Source organism: Mobula birostris, chromosome 24, assembly GCF_030028105.1.
Source record: "Mobula birostris isolate sMobBir1 chromosome 24, sMobBir1.hap1, whole genome shotgun sequence".
NCBI classification, from domain to species: Eukaryota; Metazoa; Chordata; class Chondrichthyes; order Myliobatiformes; family Myliobatidae; genus Mobula; species Mobula birostris.
Genome location: NC_092393.1, coordinates 6,629,655 through 6,641,895, shown reverse-complemented (window position 1 = coordinate 6,641,895; position 12,241 = coordinate 6,629,655). Strand labels below are relative to the sequence as shown.

Below are 12,241 nucleotides of genomic sequence, written 5' to 3'. Positions count from 1 at the left end.
TTTGCCACTTTTGTCCCATCTGACCAATCCACTGACATGTTTTGGCAATTAAAGATGTGTGTGGATTGTAGAATTAGCACATTTTTTTTGCCTAAGATGATATCAGGCTTGGGTAGGTGGAATCTCTAAGCTTAAATGCAATAAGCATTACTGGTAACAGACCATTAAAACAGTATCACCAAAAGGAAGAACTATGCCCCACAATTTAGATGATGGCCTAAGCAAATATTCAATTATTAGTACATTTATTATCAAATAATGTATAAATTATGCAACTTGAGATTTGTTTGCTTACAGGCAGACACAGCAACAAACCCAAAGAACTCAATTAAAAAAAAAATCATAACCACTGCACAGAGAAAGGAAAACAAACAACACACACACACACACACACACACACACACACACACACACACACACACACACACACACACATCATACAAACAATAAAAGCAAATGACAGCATTCCAAACCAGATTGAGTCCTTAGATCTGCTTGTTGGAGCAGCTGGAATAGTAGGCCCAAGCCTTGACCTCAGTTCACCATATTAGTGGAGCAAAATATTGTACAGATTTGTGAAGTGAATTAGATCTCTGGTGATTTCTATATAAAAACTTTATAACTTCGTACTACTCATGTAATCAAAACAGTAATGAACGTGTAGAATACTAGATGTGCTGGTCTATGGCTAAGAGCTAAACTAAGACATAGTCTGCTATTGTTACGTAGATAAAAAATCATGTTTCATGTAGCACTCACAGATGAAATCATAGCTTAGTCATTTGGAACCCACCCTCTGATCTTGTGCGAGTTAAGACTAATATTCTCCAGCGAAACTTTCAAGAGTTATTTGGAAAAAAGATTTATTTTAGTAAAGTATATCTCTTCACAATTCTCTCAGTTATAACAGAACAATAATAATAATATAAATTTATTTTCATTCAATAGACCTGGTGTATTTTTCAAAGAGTTTGCATAGAACAGGTAAATTTTTCCTAATTACTGAGATTAGCCCTGATTGATGCAGTTCTGCTGAAGATAACATATTAAATTGTCAAACAAACTATAAACAGCAACCACATTATTTCTTGTCAGTGTCAAATATAACAGAATGGCTACAATGCATTGACGCTCCTCCAGTCATTTTCACTCTCACATTTTCTACATCTTTTAAAGAAGCAGTGGATTAGTCGCTGAGCCTCTTCTTTCACTGAAAGAGATCAAATGAAAACTAGTTTTAATCATTTCCCACAAAAAAGTCTCCTGCTAATGTTATAGAGATGAGAGAAATGCTGATAACATTATTTCATTAGTAGGCCATTTGACCCCTCAAAATTGATCTGTCATTCATTTAGATACAGTGATCCTCTGCCTAAAATCCACTTGTACAATGTTGCATTTCAGTTTCAGTTTGACTGTTCCATTTCTCTCACTTAACAAAATCAGAATCTCATTTGCTGGATAGAAAGCCCTGGTTTCAAATGGAAGTGATCACAGGGATAACGACCAGAGCAAGATTCACAAAGAACACCACTGACAAGTGAGTGATCCAGGTATACATTGTGAAGGAAACAGAAACATGAATCAAGAAAGGGAATTTGCAACCAATAAAGTATTAAATAAAATGGGAGAAAATACAAAGCAACACACACAAAACGCTCGAAGAACTCAGCAGGTCAGGCAACATCTATGAAAGTGAATAGACAGTCGATTTGGGCCAAGACCCTTCCTCAGGATTGAGAAGAAAGGGAGAAAGTCTGGGGGGAGGGGAAGGATGCTAAGTGATAGGTGAAGCCACGTGGATGGGAAAGGTTAAAGGCTGGAGAAGAAGGAATCAGATAGGATAGGATAGGAAAGGAGAGTGGACCTGAGGAGAAAGGGAAGGAGGAGGTGACAGGCAGGTAAGAAGAGGTAAGAGGCCACAGTGGGGAATAGAAGAAGAGGAGGGGGGAAAGGATTTTTTTTAAACCAGAAGGAGTATTCAATATTCATACCATCAGGTTGGAGGTTTCCCAGAAAGAGTATAAGGTGTTGTTCCTCCACCCTGAGGGTGGCCTCATCTTGGCACAAGAGGTGGCCATGGACTGACATGTTAGAACGGGAGTGGGAATTAAAATGTTTCACCACTGGGAAGTCGAGCTTGTGATAGATGGAGTGGAGGTGCTTGACGAAGCAGTTCCCCAATTTATGACAGATCTCACCAGTGTAGTAGATACAAAACTATAAAGCTACAAAAATACAAAACTAAGCAAGTCAAACTGCAGTAAATAGATATCCTGTTGACTGACTGGAAAATGACTGACCATAAAATCAGTAAATATCATATTGTTTATGGTGGAGTCATTAGCTGCAACTAACATCAAGGACCCTCACCACCCAGACCACGCTCTCTTCCCACTGCTGCCATCAGGAAGGTACAGGAGCCTCAGGACCCTCACCACCAGGTTCATGAACAGTTATTACCCTCAATCCAATGACTGGAAAATTGCAAGTGTTACTCCGCTACTTAATGCAGGTGGGAGGCAGCAGAAAAGAAACTATAGACCTGTTAGCCTGACATCAGTGGTTGGGAAGTTGTTGGAATCAATTGTTAGGGATGAGATTATGGTGTACCTGGAGGCACATGGCAAGATAGGCCAAAGCCAGCATGATTTCCAGAAAGAGAAATCCAGCCTGACAAACCTACTGCAATTTTTTGAGGAAATTACAAGCAGGGTAGACAAAGGAGATGCAGTAAATGTGGTGTACCTGGATTTTCAGAAGGCCTTTGACAAGGTGGAACACATGAGGCTGCTTAGCAAGATGGGAGCCCATGGAATTACAGGGGAGTTACTGGCATGGGTGGAGCATTGGCTGGTCAGCAGAAAACAGAGAGTGGGAATAAAGCGATCCTATTCTGGCTGGCTACCGGTTACTAGTGGAGTTCCACAGGGGTCGGTGCTGGAACTACTGCTTTTTACGATGTATGTCAATGACTTGGACTATGGGATTAATGGATTTGTGGCTAAATTTGCCGATGATACAAAGATAGGTGGAGGAGCGGGTAGTGTTGAGGAAACAGAGAGCCTGCAGAGGGCTTAGATAGTTAAGGGCATAGTTAAGGCAAATGAAATACAATGTTGGAAAGGGTATGGTCATGCACTTTGGTAGAAGAAATAAACGGGCAGACAATTATTTATGTAAGGGTTTCTTCTTTTATGTTACTGCTAAGGCTAATAAAATGGCTTCTTTGTTATGTTACAATAAAATGGCTTCTCTGTAATGTTAACTACTAAGTTAAGGGTAGCAGCTTGTTTGGGTTATAATTACTGATAACAGAATTGTATTCATTTGCTAACCAATTGGGATAGATGTTATTCTTTCTTGCGTCTGTAAGCTATTGTTTTTGCGGGCTTTGGGCAGAAGGCGCGACGGGGACAGAGAGAGGAGACGTGATGAGAGAGATGCTGTAAGCTGGGTGAGGATCAGACCCAAGAGGGATTCCGAGGCCCAGGGCTTTTCAGGAGGAGAACCAAAGAGGAAGGACGTGCAGGACGCGCTCTGGTCGACCACCGTGGTTGGTCCCAGGCGGTGCATTGAGGAGGTCGGAGGAGATCGAATGGTGGAAAGAAGACTCGGTTAATTGAGCTCCAACAGTTGTGCACGGAGTGGTTGAACTTTGATAAGTTTGGCACCTTTTACTTTCCTTTTATATTGGTTCTCTATTAATTACATAGCTCCAGTAAGATCTATAAAGTGTGATCTGTAAATCGTACATTGTGTGCTGTCTGTTATTTGGCGGGTGGGGTACATCACACGGCATCCACACAAACCTGATTACCCAGTTTGACGGGGCCGAAGGCTGCTCCCCCTAGACGAAAGCCAGCAGAGTGAGCCTGAGGCTTACCAGGAGGCTACATTTAGATGGGGAGAGAATTCAAAATGCAGAGGTGCAAAGGGACTTGGGAGTCCTTATGCAGGATACCCTAAAGGTTAACCTCCAGGTTGAGTTTTTGGTGAAGAAGGCAAATGCAATGTTGGTATTCATTTCTACAGATACAGAATATAAGAGCAGGGATGTGATGTTGAGGCTCTATAAGGCACTCGTGAGACCACACTTGGAGTATTGTGTGCAGTTTCGGGCTCCTTATTGTAGAAAGGATATGCTGACATTGGAGAGGGTTCAGAGAAGATTCACGAGAATGATTCCAGGAATGAAAGGGTTACTGTATGAGGAATGGTTGGCAGCTCTTGAGCTGTATTCCCTGGAGTTCAGGATAATGAGGGGGGATCTCATAGAAACAAAGCTGTGCCAAACATGTCCTTACTGTAGAAATTACATCTAGTTACCCATAGTCCTTTATTTTTCCAAGCTTCATGTACCTATCCAGGAGTCTCTTAAAAGACCCTATCGTATCCGCCTCCAACACTGTCGCCGGCAGCCCATTCCACGCACTCACCACTCTCTGTGTAAAAATACTTACCCCCGACATCTCCTCTGTACCTTAAAACTGTGCCCTCTCGTGCTAGCCATTTCCGCCCTGGGAAAAAGCTTCTGACTATCCACACAATCAATGCCTCTCATCATCTTATACACCTCTACTACGACATCGACTCAGGCCTAGGGGGCTGACATCGGGCCTTGCCTCACTACTGGTACCACGTAGCCCGGTACTACCCGTCTCGGGTCGGGCTGTCGGGGACTCAACCGGCACACCCCCCGGTGCGCTTTGGTTAACCAGGGAGGGTGTGTAGGCACCCAGCAGGACTAAAAACAAAACCTGTCAAAGGGTGGATGAACTCTTTGTGAGTCAACGGCCACCTACTGTCTGTGTGAGGAGCGGCGCGCCACACAGTCTTTCGTTTCGTGCCTGGTAAGGCATAAAGGATCTTACACACCTCTTTCAGGTCACCTCTCATCCTCTGTCACTCCAAGGGGAAAGGGCCGAGTTCACTCAACCTATTCTCATAAGGCATGTCCCCCAATCCAGGCAACATCCTTGTAAATCTCCTCTGCACCCTTTCTATGGTTTCCACATCCTTCCTGTAGTGAGGTGACCAGAAATGAGCACAGTACTCCAAATGGGGTCTGACCAGAGTCCTATATATCTTCAATATTACCCCTCCACTCCTAAACTCAATCCCACGATTGATGAAGGCCAATGCACTGCATGCCTTCTTAACCACAGAGTCAACCTGCGCAGCAGCAGTTTTGAATATCCTGTGGATTTGGACCCCAAGATCCCTCTGATCCTTCACACTGCCAAGTCTTACCATTAATGCTATATTCTGTCATCATATTTGATCCACCAGAATGAACCACCTCACACTTATCTGGGTTGAACTCTATCTGCCACTTCTCTGCCCAGTTTTGCATCCTATCAATGTCCCGCTGTAACCTCTGACAGCCCTCCACACTATCCACAACACCAGCAACCTTTGTGTCATCAGCAAATTTACTAACCCATCCCTCCACTTCCTCATCCAGGTCATTTATAAAAATCATGAAGAATAGGGGTCCCAGAACAGATCCCTGAGGCACACCACTGGTCACCGACCTCCAAGCAGAATATGACCCGTCTACAACCACTCTTCGCCTTCCGTGGGCAAGCCAATTCTGAATGCATAAAGCAATGTCCCCTTGGATCCCATGCCTCCTTACTTTCTCAATAAGCCTTGCATGGGGTACCTTATCAAATGTCTTGCTGAAATCCATATACACAACATCTATTGCCCTACCTTCATCAATGTGTTTTGTCACATCCTCAAAAAATTCAATCAGGCTCGTAAGGCACGACCTGCCTTTGACAAAGCCATGCTGACTATTCCTAGTCATATTATGCCTCTCCCATGTTAGGGGAGTCTAGGACAAGAGGGCATGACTTCAAGATTGAAGGACATCCATTTAGAACAGAGATGTGAAGCAATTACATTAGCCAGGGAGTGGTAAATCTGTGGAATCTGTTGCCACGAGCGGCTGTGGAGGCCAAGTCATTGGGTACATTTAAGGCAAAGATAGATAGGTTCTTGATTAGCCAAGCCATCAAAGGGTATGGGGAAAAGACAGGGGAGTGGGAATGACTGCAAGAATTGGATCAGCCGATGATTGAATGGTGGAGAAGACTCAAAGGGCCAAATGGCCTACTTCTGCTCCTGTACCTTATGGTCAACCAACAGGCTCTTGAACCAGAGGGGATAACTTCACTTGCCCCATCACTGAAATGCTCCCATACCTATGAACTCACTTTCAAGGATTCTTCATCCCATGTACTTGATATTTATTGAATGCTTATTTATTTTTTTTTGGTATTTACATAGCTTGTTTTCTTTTGCACATTGGTTGTTCGTTCATCCTATTGGGTGCAGTTTTTTTATTGACTGTGCTTCTTGGATTACTTTGTATGCACCTAAGAAAACAAATCTCAAGAGTTGTATATGGTGGCTTAAGAAATTTTCTTTGAACTTTGATCAAATGCAATAAAGCCATTTAGAAATTATTTCATTGCAGATTTCCACATTAGTAAATCTAAAGCCTATTGTAAAATTCCTCAATGAAATTGATATTAAGCAAATATTTTAAAGTTATTTTTGATCAAGTTTGACGAGAGCCAAGAATATTTTGAATCCTTCCAAACATTCTTGTCCTGTTTCATCCTACCACCACATTTTGTGTTAGCTAGGTTTTTCCTTTCTTCAGTTTAGGCCTGACCATGAAATATTTTGGGGAATTTTCCTTATGGTAACAACACTGTAATGATGCAATAGAGTTATGATATGCCTTTGTCATTTCTCTGCTTCCTTCTTTTGGATTCAAGTGATTTTAATAGCAGGAGCACTAAATAAAGTGAGTTTAATTTTCTTCCACAGACAAATGCCTTAAAGCATTTAAAAATAGTTGTAATTCCTAAATGACATGTTAGGCAGCTCAGCATTATTTTCAACATTTTTTGAATAACATTGATTGGGGAAGTGGAGGCATGTTGGCCCAAATTTTTTGTTAACCTGGTTTACGTTTTCTCTCTGTACACAGAAAAATTTTATCGATGGAATTGAGACATAAATTACATAAATGCATCTGTAAAACTTGCAGTATGCTAAAGTGCTTTAACACAATGAAGTACAATGGTTAATAGAGTCAACGTCTTTGATTAGGAATTAGATTTGCTGACACGTGAAGAATGTATGTTTGGCAAAGCTTCTACATTCATACTAACAAGAGCTATTGTTTTTGGAAATAAGTGTGAAAAATAAAAGGAACAATGCATTGGTTTCAAAAATATGTTAAATATTGGCAAGCCACATCTGTAAGTCACAAAATAGAAACAGATGAAGGTGATCGTTTTGTTTCTGATAGTTCGAGAAAAACAAGTTTTCTCCTTCACAGCATCTAACTGATTCTTATTCCAGAGATTATCTCTGCTTCTCTGCCTTGATCACTCTTTGATGGGCATTCTGATACCAGTTTGATTTCACAATTTCACTCGAAGCTTATATTTCCCACAGTATTTTGAATATGCTGATGTCCGTTATATCTGGTGAGGTTACTATTCAAGGACATACTAGTCCTTTGGATTAATTGTGCATTCAATTTCATAGGCATTTACAAGCCATGATTGAAAACAGAGTTTACTCTTACCGTTTTTCTTTGAAGCACTCTCAACTGCCAGTAAATGAGAAAGATAGCGAGCAAAGGCTTTAAATAAATCCTGTAATGACACAACACAAAATATTATTGAATGGTTAATATAGGGTTTAATCTGTTAAATCAATCATTTACACAATTCACTAAAAGTGTAAACAAAAAAAAATCTATGTGAGCAATGACACAAGAGATATGCTCGTTACAAATTAAGAACTAGGCTTGAATGCCCTGGGTTGAATGCAGCTCATTTTACCTTAGAAGCAAATCTTCCTTCTTTGTAATAAGGAGTCAGGCACTTGACAACAATATCGGCTGTCTGCTTCAGTGGTCCTCCTTTTGAAGCAGGAAGCAGCACTTTTGTGCTTCCCTGAAACATGGAATCCAAGGTCACTTTCTTCTTGATTTGATTGGCCTTAATCTCAGGACATGAAGTGGAGAAATTGGTGCTGGTTCGTTGTCGTTTGGGATCAAGTAACCCAGATCCCTAGGAAAAAAATCCCAGTGTAAATTGAGGGTTTATCATCACAAGTCATATTGAGTGTAACAAACACATTGGCAGCTCACCTCATTTGATGCTGATCTTTTCTCACCAGCATTATGGGCAACTTCCAATATTTGTTTGCTCATGTCAGGCGCTTCTCCCACGTTTCTAATTCCATCACTTGAAAAATACATACCAAACACAGGAAAAGTTATAGCATAGAACACTACAGACCTTTTGGCTCATGAAGTTGTGCCAACCTTTTAACATATTCTAAGATCAGTATAACCCTGCCTTCCTATATCATCCTCCATTTTATCTCATCCATCTGCCCATCTAAGATGCCCCTAATATACAGTTTCTGCCTCTACCACTACCCCGGCACCATGCACCACCTCTCTGTGTAAAAAAACACACATCTGACTCCACCCCACCCCATACATTCCTCCAATCACCTTAAAATTATATCCCTTGAATTAGACACTTCCTCCCTGGGAGAAAATCTCATGGTTATCCACTCGATCCATGTCTCATATCATCTTTTACACCTCTGTCAAGTCACCTCTCATCTTCCTTAGCCCCCAAGAAAACAGTCCTAGCTCAATTAACTTATCGTCGTAAGACATGCTGTCTAATCCAGGTAGCATCCTGGTAAATCTCTTCTGAACCCTCATTAAAGCGCCCATATCCTTCCTATAATGAGGTGAGCAGAACTGAACACAATATTCTAAGTGTGGTCTAACCAGTTTACCTCGTGGCTCTTGAACTCAATCCTCCAACTAATGGAGGCCAATACACCACACACCTTCTTAACCACCATCCCAACTTGCGTGGCAACTTTGAGGGATCTATGGCCGTGGACCCCAAAAATCCCTCTGTTCCACCCTACTGCTAAGAACCCTGTATTCTGCTTTAAATTCAACCTTACAAAATGAATCATTTCACCCTTTCCAGGTTGAACTCCAACTGCCACTTCTCAGCCCAGGTGAGCATCCTGGCAAGGTTCCATTATAACCTATGATAACCTTCTACATGATCTACAACTCCACCAATCATTGTGTCACAAAAGGCAAGAGTCTCAGAACAGATCCTGCACAATACCATTGCTCACTTACCTCCAACACTCCATCTACTTCCACCCTCTTCCATCTATGGGCAAGCCAATTCTGAATCCACACAGCCAAGTTTCTCTGAATCCTACGCCCCCTGATTTTCTGAATGAACCTACCATGGGGGATATTTATCAACTGCAAATTAAAATCCACATACACCACATCCATTGGTCTACCTTCATCAATGTGCTTTGTCATATTCTTAAAGAATTCAGTGAGGCTTGTGAGGCATGAACCAGACTATACTTCTCCAAATGCTCCCATCAATGCAGAGGGAAACCATTTAACTCACCAGGTGTATGTGGCTCCCAGGAAAATCAATCCCATTCCCTGCTCTTTCTATTTTCCTGCAACTTATTCTCGTTCACATATAACTCAACAAGTCCTGATTTCTCTCCCCTCCCCCATTATCCTACACTATGGTCAGTTAGCCCACCAGCATGTCCTTGGGACATGGAAGGAAACACACATCATCACAGCATGATCTTGCAAATTCCTCAGACAGTATCCAGGGTCCTGGAGCCTTGCTGTACTTCTACAATATGTTATGGCTACTGCAGAGGCCAGTTAGCTGTGTATCCTGACTCCCCAAACCTTCCAGGTGCTTATAATGCACAAAATCAAGATTGTAATGGAATTCTCACAACCATCTTAAATTACAATTGGTGCAATGTGATTGCAGTGTTTATGATTTATAAGGTTCAATAAAGCAGCTAAGGCTTCTGAAACAGGAACCCTCAAATCCATAAATCAGGACAACAACAGACACAAGGGAAACCATTACCTCTGTTCTAACCTTTAGGTTCTCTATCCTTATTTGGACAAACAGACAGTCTTCATCATCTCTGACATAAAACTCTAGACCTCTCCACCTAATAACATTACAAGTACCTTCAGCATACAGAAGGAAGTGATTAAAGGCCACCATATCAAAGGCAATAATTTGCAGGTGACACATTGCAAAAACATATAAAAATATTTAAAAACATATTACTTATTTTTCCATATTACAATATATCTGTTACCTACTTAATATCTTAAATCCTTCTCAAATCCTTAAAGAGGAACCAGGAGATTTTAGTACAAGATCTCTTACTAGATATTAAATTGAGTTTTCTGTTATACTGTACAGCTGATGCCTTGTAACACGCCAGAGATCTTATTGAATAGCACCTAAAGATACACAGATACGATATCCATTATATTATTTTTTTATTAATTTGCTCACTTCTTGTAAAATAAAAGTCAAATATATCTTGCATTTAATAAATCCATGCATGCTTGTTCAATCCATGTATTTCTAACTGGTCATTAGGCTTGTTTGTTAGAGATTACATATAAACATATGAAACAGGTGCAGGAATGGACCATTGGGTCTTGAGATCCTGCTCTGCCATTCAACAAGATCATGGCTGATGTGACTGCAACTTCAGCTCCCCATTCCCATTTATCCAATAATTTTTCATCCTTTACTTATCAAGGAAATAATTATCTCTGCCATAGAAAATATTCAGAGACACTACTTCCAACACTCATTTGAGGAAAGCAGTTCCAAATACTCATGACCCTCAGGTTAGAAGATTTTCTTTATATAACAATGAAATGGGCCTTCTGCCCAACTGGACATACTGAGATATCTAAGTGAGCTATTCCTACTGGCCTGGATTTGGGCTTTATTCCTGGGCTCCATATACTTGGGTTCCTTTCTCCTCTGAGCTCTCCCATTAATAACACATGTAAAAGTTGCTGGTGAACGCAGCAGGCAAGGCAGCGTCTCTAAGAAGAGGTATAGTCGACGTTTCAGGCCGAGACCCTTCGTCAGGACTAACTGAAGGAAGAGTTAATAAGAGATTTGAAAGTGGGAGGGGGAGGGGGAGATCCAAAATGATAAGAGAAGATAGGAGGAGGAGGGATGGAGCCAAGAGCTGGACAGTTGATTGGCAAAAGGGATACGAGAGGATCATGGGACAGGAGGCCTAGGGAGAAAGAAAAGGGGAAGGGAAAAAAAAGCCCAGAGGATGGGCAAAGGGTATAGTGAGAGGGACAGAGGGAGAAAAAAAAGAGAGAGAGAAAGAATGTGTGTATATAAATAAATAACTGATGGGGTATGAGAGGGAGGTGGGGCATTAGCAGAAGTTTGAGAAGTCAATGTTCATGCCATCAAGTTGGAGGCTACCCAGACAGAATATAAGGTGTTGTTCTTCCAACCTGAGTGTGGCTTCATCTTTACAGTAGAGGAGGCCATGGATAGAAATATCAGAATGGGAATGGGACGTGGAATTAAAATGTGTGGCCACTGGGAGATCCTGCTTACTCTGGCAGACAGAGCGTAGGTGTTCAGCGAAACGATCTCCCAGTCTGTGCCGGGTCTCGCCAATATATAGAAGGCCACATCGGGAGCACCGGACGCGGTATATCACCCCAGCCGACTCATAGGTGAAGTGTCGCCTCACTTGGAAGGACTGTCTGGGGCCCTGGCCTGCTGCATTCACCAGCAACTTTTGTGTGTGTTACTTGAAATTCCAGCATCTGCAGATTTCCCCGTGTTTGCGTCTCTCATTAACAAAGTCTCTTTGCCCACAGAACTGCCGCTCACTGTATGTTTTTTGTTGTTTGCACTATTGTCTGTAAACTCTAGAGACTGATGTGCATGCAAGTCCGAGAAATCAGCAGTTTCTTAGATTCTCAAACTACCCTGTCTGTTACCAACAATAATTCCACGGCCAATGACACCTTCCCCATTCTTTTTTTATTGTCTGAACACCTAAACCTCTTGACCATATCTGCATGCTTCTATGCACTGAGTTTCTGCCACAAAATTGGCTGATTAGATATTTGCATTAATGACCAGGTGCAAATGTATACCTAATAAAGTGGTCACCGAGAGTACTAACTTATGTTGAAGCATCCAGAAGAAATGTAGTTGAAATCTTAGCCCAATGACTGGATCATAAACAACACCTAGATCTCATAAACATCTCACATCGACAAGTATTTGTCTCAGACATGGTTTGCAAAAACAAGTGA

At 41.5% G+C, this 12,241-nt stretch overlaps 1 protein-coding gene across 5 annotated transcripts in view; it reads right to left on the bottom strand.

Annotated features, from left to right (window-relative positions):
* Positions 1–279: 279 nt before the first annotated feature.
* Positions 280–12,241, bottom strand: part of recql5 (RecQ helicase-like 5) — a 110,964-nt gene continuing 99,002 nt past the window's right edge. For 4 of the 5 annotated variants that reach the window (XM_072241900.1, XM_072241899.1, XM_072241903.1 and 1 more), the window contains 4 exons: positions 8,186–8,282; positions 7,875–8,105; positions 7,616–7,685; positions 282–1,210 (listed from right to left, as the gene is read on the bottom strand). In XM_072241900.1, coding sequence (XP_072098001.1) covers positions 1,116–1,210; positions 7,616–7,685; positions 7,875–8,105; positions 8,186–8,282 — 493 coding nt within the window. In that variant the 3' untranslated portion in view covers positions 282–1,115. Of the gene's footprint in view, positions 1,211–7,615; positions 7,686–7,874; positions 8,106–8,185; positions 8,283–12,241 lie in introns of all 5 variants that reach the window. The other variant, XM_072241898.1, reaches the window with a different exon arrangement.